At 42.4% G+C, this 17,456-nt stretch overlaps 1 protein-coding gene across 1 annotated transcript in view; it reads left to right on the forward strand.

Moving 5' to 3' along the window:
- The window catches only part of CACNA1H (calcium voltage-gated channel subunit alpha1 H), a 178,958-nt gene that overhangs the window by 58,957 nt on the left and 102,545 nt on the right, over positions 1-17,456 (forward strand). Inside the window, 3 exon segments of the mRNA XM_044303896.1 lie at positions 4,114-4,206; positions 11,078-11,855; positions 15,582-15,982. Of these exon segments, the coding sequence (XP_044159831.1) occupies positions 4,114-4,206; positions 11,078-11,855; positions 15,582-15,982 (1,272 nt within the window).

A 17,456-nucleotide genomic window follows, 5' to 3' on the forward strand; every position in this document is an offset into this window, starting at 1 on the left:
GATCATACTGCAAATTATAGAGCACTGGCAACTGTGTAATACTTCATTTCTCCTGCGGGGGAGCTGCAGGAAAATGAAGCACTTGCTGCCGGGATTGCACATTGATTACAGCTGTGATTTTCTTATTACTGGGGGGCATTCTTCGAATTAAAAGGGGTAGTTCAAAGTGGACAACCCTTTCAAGAAGTGCAGTGGACTCTCCAAGGCATAATTAAAATTGGAGTATCTCTTTAAGGCCTCTTTCACACTACAGTATGTTGCATTCAGTGTTTTGCGTTCCGTTTTTCACGGATCCGTTGTTCCGTTTTTTGCTTCCGTTGTGGTTCCGTTTCCGTTCCGTTGTTCCGTTCCGTTTTTCCGTATGGCAAATACAGTATACAGTAATTTCATATTAAAAATTGGGCTGGGCATAACATTTTCAATTGATGGTTCCGCAAAAAACGGAACGGATACGGAAGACATACGGATGCATTTCCGTATGTGTTCCGTTTTTTTTGCGGCCCCATTGACTTGAATGGAGCCACGGACTGTGATTCTCGGCCAAATATAGGACATGTTCTATCTTTTCAACGGAACGGAAAAACGGAAATACGGAAACGGAATGCATACGGAACACATTCTGTTTTTTTGCGGAACCATTGAAATGAATGGTTCCGTATACGGACCGTATACGGAACGCAAAAAACGGACCGTATACGGAACGCAAAAAACTGTAGTGTGAAAGAGGCCTAACTGTGAGACATCTGCATGTGAATCTACCCTGCTGTGGGTTCGAGGTGGGTTAGCAATGTGCTGGAAAAAAAGAAATAATGCCAAATTTAGGGGGAAAAAAGCAATTTCATGGTCCTTGCAGCATGAAAAAAGAACAAATGCTAATTGTGCGTCGGCCTAAATTAAACATGAAATATGCATCTCCATAGAGTCCGACCCCAGTGTTGTTGCTGAAAACACAAACTCCGCGTGGGGTTTTCTGTGGCACGGATGCGGCTTTTTTTTATTGTAGAAGCTTTATTGTCTGCGGCCTGATGATCGCGCTACAAATGATGAGAATGTATCATGCTGGCTATGAGTTACGGTTGCCAGCTTTTCAGCCATGAAAGAGTTAAATCAACCTTCCTGCTGGTCTCTGGCCATAAGGGGTTAACTACTGTTGCTGGTGACAGTTTAATGTTGGTACCAATTTTCTTAATTACCAGGCAAGTTGCCCGCTGACCAACTAGAAAAGTAGAATTACATGCTGGTTATTCAAATGAACCTCCGACCGTGTGATATATGGCCCAGCCATAAAGTCCAATTAATGTCGGCAGTGGGGTCTCTGTGCCCCTTTACCTTCTCTGCCATCTCCACCAGTGAAAAGTACAGAACACACATACTGGAAAAGTGCAGTGTCCCCTAAGTGAACAGTCTGGTTCCAATATACACTGGTGATCATCAGGAGGCGATCTCAGGTTGATAAATAATTTCATGCTGTGAGCGCACAGACCTTTGTCTGCCTAGAATTAATTATCTTCTTTATGCATTTTAATTATGACAAAGGAATTCGAAACGCAAATGCAAAAACAATGTAACAATTTTATACTTTTTAACCCTTTATATTCTTACTAGGTACTGGCAAATTCAGGATTTTGGTGATTTGTTTTGGTATTTTGTCACTAGAGTCATGAAGTAATAATATTCCCTCCTATGTACAAGAATATAACTACTATAATACTGCTCCTATGTACAAGAGTATAACTACTATAATACTGCCACCTATATACAAGAATATAACTACTATAATACTGCTCCTATGTACAAGAGTATAACTACTATAATACTGCTCCTATGTACAAAAATATAACTACTATATTACTGCTCCTGTGTACAAGAATATAACTACTATAATACTGCTCCTATGTACAAGAATATAACTACTATAATACTGCTCCTATGTACAAGAATATAACTACTATAATACTGCTCCTATGTACAAGAGTATAACTACTATAATACTGCTCCTATGTACAAGAATATAACTACTATAATACTGCCCCTATGTACAAGAATATAACTACTATAATACTGCCCCTATGTACAAGAATATAACTACTATAATACTGCTCCTATGTACAAGAATATAACTACTATAATACTGCTCCTATGTACAAGAATATAACTACTATAATACTACTCCTATGTACAAGAATATAACTACTATAATACTGCTCCTAGGTACAAGAATATAACTACTATAATACTGCCCCTATGTACAAGAATATAACTACTATAATACTGCTCCTATGTACAAGAATATAACTACTATAATACTGCCTCCTATGTACAAGAATATAACTATTATAATACTGCTCCTATGTACAAGAATATAACTACTATAATACTGCCTCCTATGTACAAGAATATAACTACTATAATACTGCTCCTATGTACAGGAATATAACTACTATAATACTGCTCCTATGTACAATAATATAACTACTATAATACTGCTCCTATGTACAAGAATATAACTACTATAATACTGCCTCCTATGTACAAGAATATAACTACTATAATACTGCTCCTATGTACAAGAATATAACTACTATAATACTGCTCCTATGTACAACAATAATACTACTATAATACTGCTCCTATGTACAATGTACAAGAATATAACTACTATAATACTGCCTCCTATGTACAAGAATATAACTACTATAATACTGCCTCCTATGTACAAGAATATAACTACTATAATACTGCTCCTATGTCCAAGAATATAACTACTATAATACTGCTCCTATGTACAAGAATATAACTACTATAATACTGCTCCTATGTACAAGAATATAACTACTATAATACTGCCTCCTATGTACAAGAATATAACTACTATAATACTGCTCCTATGTACAAGAATATAACTACTATAATACTGCTCCTATGTACAAGAATATAACTACTATAATACTGCCCCTATGTACAAGAATATAACTACTATAATACTGCTCCTATGTACAAGAATATAACTACTATAATACTGCTCCTATGTACAAGAATATAACTACTATAATACTGCTCCTATGTACAAGAATATAACTACTATAATACTGCTCCTATGTACAAGAATATAACTACTATAATACTGCCTCCTATGTACAAGAATATAACTACTATAATACTGCTCCTATGTACAAGAATATAACTACTATAATACTGCTCCTATGTACAAGAATATAACTACTATAATACTGCCCCTATGTACAAGAATATAACTACTATAATACTGCTCCTATGTACAAGAATATAACTACTATAATACTGCTCCTATGTACAAGAATATAACTACTATAATACTGCCCCCTATGTACAAGAATATAACTACTATAATACTGCTCCTATGTACAAGAATATAACTACTATAATACTGCCTCCTATGTACAAGAATATAACTACTATAATACTGCTCCTATGTACAAGAATATAACTACTATAATACTGCTCCTATGTACAAGAATATAACTACTATAATACTGCCCCCTATGTACAAGAATATAACTACTATAATACTGCTCCTATGTACAAGAATATAACTACTATAATACTGCCCCTATGTACAAGAATATAACTACTATAATACTGCTCCTATGTACAAGAATATAACTACTATAATACTGCTCCTATGTACAAGAATATAACTACTATAATACTGCTCCTATGTACAAGAATATAACTACTATAATACTGCCCCCTATGTACAAGAATATAACTACTATAATACTGCTCCTATGTACAAGAATATAACTACTATAATACTGCCTCCTATGTACAAGAATATAACTACTATAATACTGCTCCTATGTACAAGAATATAACTACTATAATACTGCTCCTATGTACAAGAATATAACTACTATAATACTGCCCCCTATGTACAAGAATATAACTACTATAATACTGCTCCTATGTACAAGAATATAACTACTATAATACTGCTCCTATGTACAAGAATATAACTACTATAATACTGCTCCTATGTACATGAATATAACTATTGTGGATCGGTGCAGCTTATCCTAGAGTAAAGTGCTTGTTTCATTGTGTTCTAACGTTCCCCTCTTTCTTCTCCTGTAGGTTATAACCCTGGAAGGGTGGGTGGACATCATGTACTATGTCATGGATGCACATTCTTTTTACAATTTTATATATTTTATACTACTTATAATAGTAAGTATCAGATTTGTCACATTTGTCTACCAGATGTTGGGAGTTTACCACTTTTTCTGCAAGTTGTGACATCATTTTATGTTCTGGGATAAATTTAGACCTGGAAGTGTCATTCTGTATTTATTTGTTTTTTTATATTCTTTCATCCCATTTCTTTCAGACCCCACAATGAATACATTTCTCTGGTGGTCTGGCCACTGTAACAAAGCATATGGCCATTGGATGCTAAGTCATCCCATCCAACAACATATAGCCCCCAACTGTAAAATGGAGGCGATCACTTAGTGATGGAATTTTTGTCCCAGGTCCCTCTATTTGTGATTTATAGGCAAAAATATTCATTTGATTCATCAGTTAAGAGGTTAATGTAAAATTACTGTCGAATATATCCACAAATTGTTTCCGGCTGTAGACAGAGACATCTCTAATTAGGGTTCTGCCGTCAAAAACAATGTAACAAAAACATTTGCTTTTGTTTACGGCATGTGTTTACACAGGCACAGACAAAAATGTATGAAACTCACAAGAATTCCCTTTTCTTTTTTTTTTTAACTAAATGCACACAATTTGTGTATTGACATCCATGTACCCTAACTCTAATAGTGTATATGAATTAGGGCTGTCCAGATGGTGCACCGCTTTAAAGGGTATTTCCACTTTTGCAGAAAGTGTTTTGGAATTGATTAAATTTCAGTGGTCTAATTGTTGCGGCAGTGGATGTGGAAACACTGTGTCAAGTAACAGATTTAGCTTTGGGCTAAACCTAAGTGTGTTATCCTGGCAGTTCTCACCCTTGTACATGGATCTGGATTTCATTGCAGGGGAACAACCAGGCCGCTACCTCTTGGAGTCATCTCCATGTGATTGACAGCTGACCCACATGGGTCAAGAGACACTGGGGCAGAGCACCGAGGGGTCAGGTAAAACCATAGTCAGGGACAGGATGAGGTCAGAGCAGGCAGAGTATGAGAAATCCAATAAGCAGGTCATGCCAAACAGCAAAGGGTCAATTTAGAAGCCAGGCACAGGTTGGGTAAGGCAGCGGAAAGTCAAAATCTCGTGAACGGGTGGAAAGTCGGTACCCGGGCAGAATTACAGGACACTAAAAAGCTAGAAAACCTATTGCTCAGGCACCTTCCCACAGGGGAAGGTGCCTTAAGTACTCCACAGTTCCCATGCAATGGCTGGTAAAGATTAGGGTGCGCTTGTGCACCCTTTAACAGCCGGAGGGAGTGCACGCACCCTACAGGCAGAGAAGGAAAGGCTTGGCTGGTAAGCAGGCCATAAACTGCATGGAGGTACAGAGCCAGCCCAGCAGCCAGGCCAGTGGGAGTAGAAAGACACAGCAGTGTAGGCCACCGAGAGAGGTGAGCAGAGCAGTGGCGGCTGTGGATGTAACACTAATTTGTTGAAAATAATTTAACCAAAACCCAAAACTAAACACAGTGGACTCCTGTCTACGGTTATTAATGGCAAACTCAGCTAACAACAAGAATGAAGACCACTCCTCCTGGTTCTCCGAAACAAAACATCTCAAGTAAGTCTCCATATTCTGATTGGTGCTCTCCGTCTGTCCTTTCGACTGAGGATGAAAAACCGAAAAAAAGGACAATTGTACAAACTGAGTGCCCCGATCAGACACCACATCAGAGGGAATGCCATATAGTTTTACGATGTTATTGACAAACACCTGTGCAAGAGTTTTGGCATTAGGTAGAGTAGACAGCGCCATTTTGCCAAACTGATCAACTACCACCAGGGTCACGGTTTTTCCCGAAGAATTCGGTAAATCCTTGATAAAGTCCATGGACAAATGCATCCAAGGTCTGGACGGGATGGGTAATGGAAGAAGAGCACAGGTACAACAGGCTGACACATAGTCCTCAACACACTTACGCAACCCCGGCCACCAAAATCTGCGCGAGATGAGATCGACAGTGGACCTACTCCCAGGATGTCCAGCCAAGACAGTACAGTGATGTTACTCAAATACCTTGTGACGTAAGTCTGAAGGAACAAACTATTTCCCTGGAGGACAAGAGTCCGATGCATCCTCTTGGGCCTCCAACACCTTAGCCTCAAGATCAGGATATAGGGCAGATATGACTACCCCTTCCGACAAAATAGAACTAGGATCTTTAGAATCACTCCCACCCCCCATGAAAGCTGCGCGACAAAGCATCTGCCTTGACGTTCTTAACCCCAGGGCGGTAGATGACAATGAAGTTAAATCTGGTGAAAAACAGCAACCATCTGGCCTGCCTTGGATTCAGTAGTTTAGCCGACTCAAGGTAAGCCAGATTTTTGTGATCAGTAATTACCGTAATAGGATGAATTCCTCCTTCCAGCCAATGGCGCCATTCTTCAAAAGACAACTTCATGGCCAGCAATTCCCTATTATCCATGTCATAATTTCTTTCACCAGTCAAGAGTTTTTTTAGAGAAAAAAGCACATGAGTGCCATTTACTAGGTGAAGGACCTTGCGACAAAACTGCTCCCACCCCTACCTCGGATGCTTCAACCTCTACAATGAATGGCTGAGACGCGTCCGGTTGCACCAGAATAGGGGCTGAAGCAAAACATTCCTTCACAGCAGAAAAGGCTTGTAATGCCGCCTCAGACCAAACAGAGAAATCGACGCGCTTCTTAGTCATGTCTGTTAAAGGTTTAACCACAGTCGAATAGTTCAAGATGAATTTACGGTAGTATTTGGTGAATCCCAAAAACCCAGTCCAACACCGCACGGACTTTCTCGGGATCCATACGAAAACCTGAGGTTGTGAGCAGGTAACCCAGGAATTGCACTTCTTGAACAGCAAAAACACATTTTTCCATCTTCGCATACAATTTATTCTCTCTTAGGATCTGTAACACCCGTCGCACATGATCCTGATGAGTCTCCATGTCTGGAGAATAAATTAGTATGTCATCCAGATATACAACAACAAATCTACCCACCAGATGATGAAAGATGTCATTGACAAAGTGTTGAAAAACCGCTGGAGCATTGGTTAACCCAAAAGGCATGACCAGATACTCAAAATGACCCTCAGGGGTATTGAAGGCCGTCTTCCATTAGTCCCACTCTTTGATCCTTACCAAATTATATGCCCCCCTCAGATCCAATTTAGAGAACACCTTGGCACCGACAATTTGATTAAACAAATCCAGAATCAAAGGAAGGGGGTAAGGATCACGGACGGTAATACAGTTGAGCTCACGAAAGTCCAGACATGGTCTAAGGGTACCATCTTTTTTTTTTACAAAGAAAAACCCACCAGCCACTGGGTATTTGTATGGTCTGATATGACCCTTCGCCAAGCTCTCGGTAATATACTCTCGCAATTTTTCGGGCTCCGAAAGATTATACAACCGAGATTTGGGCAGTTTAGCTCCAGGAATAAGATTGACGGGACAATCATACTCCCGATGCGGGGGTAACTCCTGGTTACCACTCTCAGAAAACACATCGGAAAATTTGTAAATGAACAAGGGTACAGTTTTAGTGATGACCACAGAGAAAGACGCATTGAGACAGTTGTCCATCACTCCAATTGAGAATCTGTGTTGCTTGCCAGTCGATGGTAGGGTTATGTTTGCTTAACCATGGTAAGCCCAAAACCATCGGAGCAGGCAAACCCTCCAACACATAACATGAGACAGATTCCTGATGGAAATCACCCACTCTTTTGTCATTTACCACCTGCGAAGGTCATTTTTGGGTAAGAGGTGCAGAATCAATTGCAAAGACAGAAATGCTTTTCTCTAGTGCACTAGTAGTCAACCCATGAAAGCAAACGAACTGCCCATCAATCAGGTTAACCCCTGCCTCACTATCGATAAACACCTTGATTTCCACAGTTTTGGACTCTAGCACCACCTCGGCAGACAGGAGAAATCAGGTAGTACCAGTAAATGACAAAGGTTTTCTTGCTCCCCACCCACTCCGCCAATAGTTATTTGAGGATTAAACGTTTTTCTTTTGTTTTCACCTTGACACTGAATGTACGGACAAATATTTACAAAATGACCCTTCTTTCCACAACAAAAACAGACCCCTTTAATATGACCAAAGCTCTTGTCAGCAGTCTCAGGAGTAGCTCCCCCTAACTGCACAGGCACATCACAAGGCACAATCACAGGTTTTTCTTTACCATAAGTGTCAAAGGACGCCGCCATCTTGTTTTGGTGAGGACCCTCAAGACGTACAGCCAGGGACATGCTTCCAATGACTCAGGATTTTCATGGAAGGCTAACGCATCCAGCAGCCTCTCAGATAGACCCTGACAGAATTGGCTATGGAGAGCAGGATCATTCCACTCTGTATCCGTAGCCCATCTCCTAAATTCAGAGCAATAGATCTCCACGGAGCGCTCTCCCTGCCGTAAACCACGTAACTTGGTTTCAGCCTGAGAGATCCGGGTCATCGTAAATAAGACCCAAGGCTCTAAAAAAATTAATCTACTGACTGGAGGGACGGTGATCCGGTCGGCAGAGAAAAAGCCCAAGACTGGGCGTCACCTCAAAGAAATAATCATACCCACACATTGACTCTCGTTCCCAGAAGAGTATGGAGTATAATTTACACAACTCCCTGAACCGGATGAAATTGGCACTACCTCCAGAAAATCTGTCCGGGAGAGCCACCTTCGTTTCAGGACAGGCCTGGTACCCACCACCAGAGCCGCCTGTGGTTTCTGAATCTGTAAGACTGTCGCGCAGAGGTCTGTTACCTTCAAAGACAGCCCCTGCATCTGTTTGACCAGTGCAGACGTAGAATCCATAGCTGCACTGACCTGAACAAGAAATGGCGGTTATGGCGGTAGATTATGTCACAGATGAGACAACCCGTTCCTTCCAAGATGAAGGAACAAGCATCTCCCTGAGGTATAGTAACCACAACCAAGGGGAAAAGACAAAATACAAACAAGCGAGACACTTAGCTTCCGTTGTAGAAGGATGAGCAGGAACTCAGGGAGAACCACACTCCAGCTCTTTCCAAAACCAAAGGAAGCAATCTACCGCATAGTCAGAAGGGTGGGGTCAGACTATAAGGGGTAGAAGTGATGACCACTGAGCAACAGCTGAGACAAGGGAAGTGATCATTAACCCTATCAACACTGAATCAAGAGAAATCGAGGAGGCTGTTAGAGTCCTCCACGCTCAGCCAGTCTCCTTGATCTGCTGACATCTATCACCTGAGGGACCATGACAGGCAGCTAACATAGTATAGTGCCATAGTAACATAGTTTATAAGGTAAAAAAAAAAGACATGTGTCCATCTAGTTCGGCCTGTCATCCTGCAAGTTGATCCAGAGGAAGGCAAAAAAAAAAAACTGTGACGTAGAAGCCAATTTTCCCCACCTTCCCTACTTCAATCAGGCAATTAGAATAACTCCCTGGATCAATGACCCCTCTCTAGTAGCTATAGCCAGCTGTTCAATGGTTAGTAAATGCTGTTGCTTGTGTATTCACTTTGGTTTTTGCTAAGACTCTTCCAGATTCCTTCACTAATGGTAATCTGTGTCAGTGAAAATATGACCATATTAGATGGATCCCCTAGGTAGGCAGCTTAACGGCCCATACTAACCTAATATCTAATATGTATGGTGGTGTCCCCACTGTCTACAAGTGACACATATGGGGGGGGGGGGATGGATTGGACATAATAGACTTCAACATGCCTTACGGGATATAAGCTGCCACTAGAAGAGTCTGGTAGCCATGTATTCCCCTCTGTCACTGAAAACACATGTAGCTTATGGGGAAGTCAAGAGGAATCTAACGCATATGGACAGCTTTGGACATTAGATCCCACCCGGATTTTGCCAATGGTTGGGTAGTAAGTTAACACTTGTTAGCGATCATCTGGCAGTGTGATACTGCCGCCGATAACCCGATGAAAGAGCAAACGATTATTCATTGGGCAATCCAAATCTTTTGACAGATTTACAAATTATCGTTTGGAGGCATCATGTTTAATCACGATCTGCTGCCGGCAAACAATGATTGAGTATAGGGAAGAGTATAAAGATCGCTCCTGCCTATACTGGGGAGGAGACCGCTGCATGTAATTTCAGCGGTCTCCTCCGCTGTGGAGCAAGTGATTGCTGGGAAGGACAATCGCCGGCAGAATCGGGCTGTCTAATACAGCCTTAAAGGCTATGTATACTTTCGGAGCCGAATTTTTAAAGATTGAATTTGACAAATTTGGGGCTAAAAATAATTTTTTCAATTGGCCTTTATTAAAAATATTGAACCATTCTGTCAAAAAGAGTTAACTGTTTTTCTAGCTGTGTGACTGGTATTTTAACTTTCACTTTGTGCCAGTCATCTAATACACGTTATTTCTAACTACTGAGAGGTCATAAACACTTATTGATGCCACATTCTTATCAGTAAGATAAGAACTGAGCTATAATCAGTGTTTAAGAGGTCAGAAAGCAGAGATAAGGAGTCAGTCAGCTCCTGGGCTGATGGAAAAGACAGAAAATCCAAAGGGTGCTACTAGAGCATCTCAGCTCTGTATAGAAAAAAGAGCTCCATATTTTTAATAAAGACCAATTAAAAAATATATTTTTAGTTCAAAATAAGCACAATGCAATAATAAAAAAGAATTTGCCCCCAAAGGTGTACATAACCTTTAAGGCTACCTTTCGTCCGGTCCTCCACTATTTAATAAGATCATCTTTTAACAAATATGCCCTTTATACCGTGTTGCTTACACCAAAGTGGAAGGGATATGCCCTCCATTGGGTAATCTCTGATATGTTTCTATGCGTTTCGATCATATTGTGATGTTAACATTGTGCCTTGTGTTCTCGGATTTCCTTTCAAGCCATTTTTACTCTCAATGGTTTATTCCCTTAGGTGGGTTCTTTCTTCATGATAAACTTGTGCCTGGTTGTGATAGCAACACAGTTTTCTGAAACGAAACAGCGGGAGAATCAATTAATGCAGGAGCAGCGGGCTCGTTACCTCTCCAACGACAGCACAATCGCCAGCTTCTCTGAGCCGGGAAGTTGCTACGAGGAGTTACTAAAGTACATCTGTCACATCTTTAGGAAAGTCAAGAGGCGGACGCTAAGGCTATATAATAACTGGCAAAACAAGCGTCGGAAAAAAGTCAACCCAAACAGTACCATGAATGGACAGGGCCGGGGTCGCAAGTGCAAACGAAGAATCACTTCCATCCATCACTTAATTCATCACCACCATCATCATCATTATCACATAACTAATGGTAGTCCTCGTGGGCCCAGGTCAAGTCCCGAGATATGTGATATGGAGATGAAGATCATGAAGCCCAAAAGTCAACTTAGGCTTCTTCCACCATCCCCTAGTCATCAGAATGCATCACCCAAAAGTGAGTCTGTCCACAGCATCTACCATGCAGATTGCCACTTTGAAGGACACCAGTTGAAATCTTGTAAGTCTTCCAATGCTTCCTCAAACACCAAACTGGATGTTGCGCTCAACCACACCAACATGAACTATCCCACCATCCTGCCTTCACCCACCAGTAAAGCCAGCCTTGGAACTGTGGCGAAAGCGAAAAGAAGCGGCAGTACTCCAGCCAGCTTGGTGAACAGCCCAGTCAGCTTGAATGAGTCCTATGGAAAGATCCATCATGTAGTAGGAGAACATGGTAAGGAACATCTCTTGATTGTTATCTTTAGTTCTTTGGGTCAAAAGTCAGGAGCCACCCAATTGTTTTGTATTTCTGATATTCAAGATAGGTCATCATCATCAGATCGGTGGGGATCCAAAACTCGGTAACCCCACCAATCAGTTGTTTGTGGCAGCTGCATGTGACGGAAACTGTGCTGTGGATAGAAGGCCCCATCCACCATGTAGTTTCTAGAACCAGCATACTGCAGCTCAGCTCCCGTTCTGGTAGCTGAGCTGCAGTACCTCATCATACACAGTGGATGGGGCATCCATCTTCTGTATAGTTTTCAGTGCCGGCATCTGTCCGAAACAACTAATCAGTGGGGGTGTTGAGTGTCAGATACCCAACGATCTGGTATTGATGACCTATCCTGAGGTTATACCATCAGTATCTAAGTACTGGAAAACCTCTTTAATATTCAGTCTCATTATTATGATGTATTGGAGTTGGACTTAAAGGATAACTGTCATTTTCATAAAAAAATCCATTTTAGCATATGTTACTGCTGCAGCAGCATTATGCATAAAGCAATCTTTAGTTTCTTCACTTACCACCGTTTTCCTTGAGTTTTCCCCTTAGTTACCACTGTTTTGAATCCTACATTATGAGGATCTTCTCAAGATAGGCTCCTCTGCCAGTTCTCTGAGGTCAAAACTGCATTCCCTCAGGTCACATGCAAACTTGCTGTAGCCAGCAGCTCCCTGCCAGCCAATCAGACTGGATTACTGAGAGACACGCCTCCTCACTCTGAAGCCTAATGCAGGCATGCAGTGTGAAGGACCGCCCCTCTGTCTTCCTAACCGCATACAGATGAGCCATAGCAGCGGTCTTTTAAGGGAGCAGTGGAAGGGACAGGAGACATTAATGAAAGCTGTTATTATAGGTGATTACAGATCTTTTGGCAATCATTGACAGACTAACTCATATATACATGCCTAGCTCTAATACATTAGCAAATAAAATAAAAATTAACAGTTATCCTTTAAAGATCCACCTCGAAAGTGACTTGCCAGGTTTCGGACACCCATTTTCAAGTACTCCACATGGTATTCCTGGGTATCTATTATTCGTCAGACCAGAGAGCATCTGCAAAAAGTATTTCTTGCTCTGGAGGACTCAGCACGTCCATACATTACACATCCTATTGCTTTTAATGGATGTCATGTACTACCTCCTTTCCCCTTTGGGGGCGCTGCAGGTAAACAAATACATTTTTGATGCATTACTAGCTGATCACTGGAGGGTACCAGCAGCAGGAACACATCATGATCAGCTTATTATTGAGGGATTCTTCTCAACAGTCAGAATCAGGCTATCCCTTTAAGGTTTATAAAAAGGACTTGCAGCTTCTCACGAGTCAATATGTCGTCTGAGTCCTGAGTTTATTAAGTATTCATGCTGGATCCTTGACTTGGCGGGGTCTGATCTGGCTTATATAATAATGGCTAAAGGTAATAATCACAGTTGTGAATAACTCATTACTCTGCCCCTCCGCCGAGTGGAAGGAAATCACGAGCAATGGCTTCATAGCATGGGAACATAAACACTTAAGTATAATTGCATACATTTGCACTACATAAATAGCTGCGTGGTGATCTGGAGAGAAACGGCTCCATTAAAGAGAGACTAATGTCTGATAGCGGCGTTCTGCTGAGGAGAGTGGCGACTTCCTCCTCCAGGCTAGCGGCAAGTACGGCGCGTTCTCCAGTGCCTGTCACTCCCACCGCACTCTCACCGTACGCCATTTACAAAGTCCTGTTAACATCGCGCAACATTTACTGGAGCTCTGGGGTGCCCCACTATAGTGAAGTAAAAGGGCGCCGGGCCATTTCTCAAAGCCGGCAGCATGGAACGCAACGCAAGAGGCCTCGTCAGAGTAAACTGACTGTGAACTGAGGCTTTGTCCTGCAGGGACACCTTGTAACGCCATGTACCCCCAAACTTTTGCTGCTTGATGTCAGGGTCAGACCTTCCAGCAGGATCAACCCTATTAAACAGGGCATACTGCTGAAGAAAATGATACCTGGATGGTGAAAATCCGTTGTCCCGTTCCAGAGAAAACTGAGTTTAATTCCATATACAAATTTGGACTTCAGTGCACCTTAGGTCCTCCTGCTTTCTGTGTTTGTCACGCCCCCTCTCCACCCCATTGAGAAACCCTGGCATCTCCTCCTCCTTGTACCGATGCTCGGTATTAACATACTGAGCGGGAAAACTGCAGGGGGCACAGTGGGGCGCAGAAGCAATATTTAAAAAAAAACAGGCAGGGTGGCAGCATCAGCGGGGGAAGAGGGTACCCCGCAAGTAAATAACTAAAAACCATGAAAGGTCCTCTTTAAATATCACTTACACCAAATTACGCCTACTCCTAACTAGCATAGATTTAAGATACTGAAGCATGGACCTCCCAAGATTTTACTTCTTAATAAATTCTCCCCAGGGACTCAGAAGATTTACAACCCAAGCCCCAATGCATATGTGCTAATTTCTCAATCCAATCCCCCAGCCCTAGTGCTGAAGACATATTTGGATAGACATTACATTCAGCACTACCAAACATACAGGAGAATACAGCGCTACATGCCTATTACATGCAGTGGCATCGCCTCTGATTATACACGTTCTCTTTCTTCATGTTCTCCATTCGGCCCAGACCTCCATGACAGCTTCTTTCAGCCACATCTCATCTCTGCAGTCACACAGACAGTCCTGAGGACAGCAATACAGTTGTATGTGTAGTGGCCACCACGTTCGGGGATCTGGGCACATCATCCCAGATTTTCCCTATGTCTATGCAGGGGATTTGGAGCAATGTAATATAAAAAAATGAATTCCTGACCTTTTTAGATTAATTTGTGGCCATTAACTGTAAAATCTTATGCAAAAAAGTTGCACTCGATCTCGTGACCATAACAGAAATTTCCAACATCAGTGTCCCCTTGCCTTTATGTGAACGTCACCTTGTCGAGATCAATGTCACCCGGGACTCGGCGGGGACGGGGACGGGGGGACGGGTGGTAGGTAGGATGGGAATCTAAACGAGGCAAATTTTCAAAAGTATTTTTCTGTCATATTCAACTCGTCAGTGTTTATCTCATAAACATTCCCTCGGGGACAGCGCCTATAAGCCGCTGCGCGGATCTCACCATTGACAGCACATATGTTTAGATGAAAGCTGCAGACTGATTTGCATGTGTATGGTGAATTTAATGGAAGCTGTGGCTGTGTCAGCACTGCTGCTTCCCGCACAATGCTTACAGAAAGGCAGGCATCAATATTAACTCTGTATTAAAAGTGACTGATAGTTTTGTAAGAATTCGTATCTAAGAGTTGAATCGAAACGACTGATCCTGGTTTCTTAGATGAGACCTTAAGTAATATAGGGATTAGCCTAATGGGGATCTGTCAACAGATTCCCCTTTAAATTCCAGTACAGTACTGTCCAGGACCACAGCCAGGCAAATAAAGGGGCCCAAACTAGCCTGCTACCCACCACTCTCTCCATGGGGGCTACAACTTTTCAAGAGGAAATGATGGGCAAACTTGGTTCTCAACGTGGTGCCATGAAAGGAGTCAGAATAAGTGACTCCTCAACAAATCAGTAGCAGCGAGCGTGGTCATGTGATTCTTAAAAGGGTTCTTCCACCCTGAAATGTGATGGCATATCGCTAGAGTTTAACATTTTATTTTTCCTCCTTGCAGGCCTTTGCCGAAGTTCCAGCAAATTATCGAATCTGAGCGTCCCCTGTTCCTTGCCAAGTCCCCAACCTAGCCAGATCATCTGTGAGCTCCAGAACTGCCCTTACTGCGCCAGTTTTGTGGAGAATCCAGAACTGGAACTCAGCGACTCTGACAGCTACGAGTCAGACACCAATGGAGTGTATGAGTTCACGCAGGACCTGAAGCATGGAGACCAAAGAGATCACGTCCAGAAAGGGAAGACATTCAGAAGCAAAGAGAAAAAGCCGAATAAGATATGCAAACTTTGGAAAGAATTCACCAATCGGCTGAAAAGAATTGTGGACAGCAAGTACTTCAATCGGGGGATCATGATTGCCATCTTGATAAACACCCTCAGCATGGGCATCGAATATCATGAGCAGGTAGGTGAAGGTCCACAAGCTTTGTCTTAAGAAATTGTTGACATGTTTGGAAGCCACCAAGCTGGGGGTTTTTGGACTCATTTAGATGATGGAGGTAGGACTTTTTGGACTGGTCCATGGTGTGCACAAACGTGCCCATCTATGGTCTTCATTTTAAAAAAATTTGCCCTATTTGTTGAGTTTTGCAAATTTCTGGTTGTCGTGTATATTATAGTAGATGATGTGGATGGACTGGGTTGCTATAGATATTGCTTTGGGCTGAACCCAGGAGTGGAATGAGTCTTAAGGGATTCCCTGGTATCTACACTCAAACCCCTATACTGTGATCTGGACTTTACTGCATCGAATCCCCAGTCTATGTTACCAACAACTGAAGTGAAAATGGGTAGGCGACACCAGAAACACAGTACCGAGTTAAAGTCTTAATCAGGCAGGCAGAGGTCAAGGCTGGTGAAGTAGGTTCTCAACTAAAGACAAGCTGAGGTTGGGAGTAGTGGGGTTCGGGCACAATGGTAGACAGGTGAAAAGATCAGTGTAGATCAGCGTCCCCCAACCGCTGGGCCGATAGTTTGCCGGGCCACAGAAGAGAGAGGAGAGCAGACGCCAGGCGCATGCGCGCCAGACGCGCATATCTGTGGAGAAGGATGGAGGGACGGAGGACGGGAGGAAATCCCTCCATCCCATGACGCAGGCCGCAGAGCCCAATACAGTGAGCGGGCTCTGACGCACCGCACCACTGCCACCAATGAATGTGTGTCTAATATTAAAGTAGGAGGAGGGACGGGGGAGGGTTTACCGCTGCGCAGTCTCAGTTTTTGCTCGGTGAACGGCAGCCTCCTCTTTCTCCAGATTCTTTGTTCTCCATTCCCCAGCCATTAGTGCTCTGAAAAGCGTAGGTACCCACACACTGTCCCACACACTGCAAGATTATTAGCCAGCCTAAAATAAAGGCAGGCAAAAAACATCGGGCAGCCAGCAAGATTTGGTGTCAATGTGACTCATTAGCCGCAATGTTGCCAGTAGCCATAATTTGAGAAGATCGGGTCACCTATTATTAATCTGAGGTACATGGTGCTATTACATTAGTACCCCCATGTACCTCACATTAAAAGTAAGTAGCCCCCAAGCACCTCATCAAATAATGGGCAACATTGGGTTAACCATTAATGTGAGGTACACATGATGAGGTTACTTACTATTAATGTGAGGCACATGCAGGTCCAAATTGATAAAACAATGTACCTCATATTAACAGCAAATTACTCCAGCATGTACCTGATGCCATTAACCCCATCGTTATATAGTGTTACAAATTTTGATATGCACCTTGTGTTTTGTTATGCGCTTGAATCAGTCAGCGCCGTCCAGCACCCCGTAAGCCCCGCCCACCCCTAAGCCCCGCCCCAGAACCCCCACCCGGTCCCTGGGGAAATTGTCTTGCATGAAACTGGTCCTTGGTGCAAAAAAGGGTTGG

This window comes from Bufo gargarizans, chromosome 8 (assembly GCF_014858855.1).
Source record: "Bufo gargarizans isolate SCDJY-AF-19 chromosome 8, ASM1485885v1, whole genome shotgun sequence".
Taxonomy (NCBI): domain Eukaryota; kingdom Metazoa; phylum Chordata; class Amphibia; order Anura; family Bufonidae; genus Bufo; species Bufo gargarizans.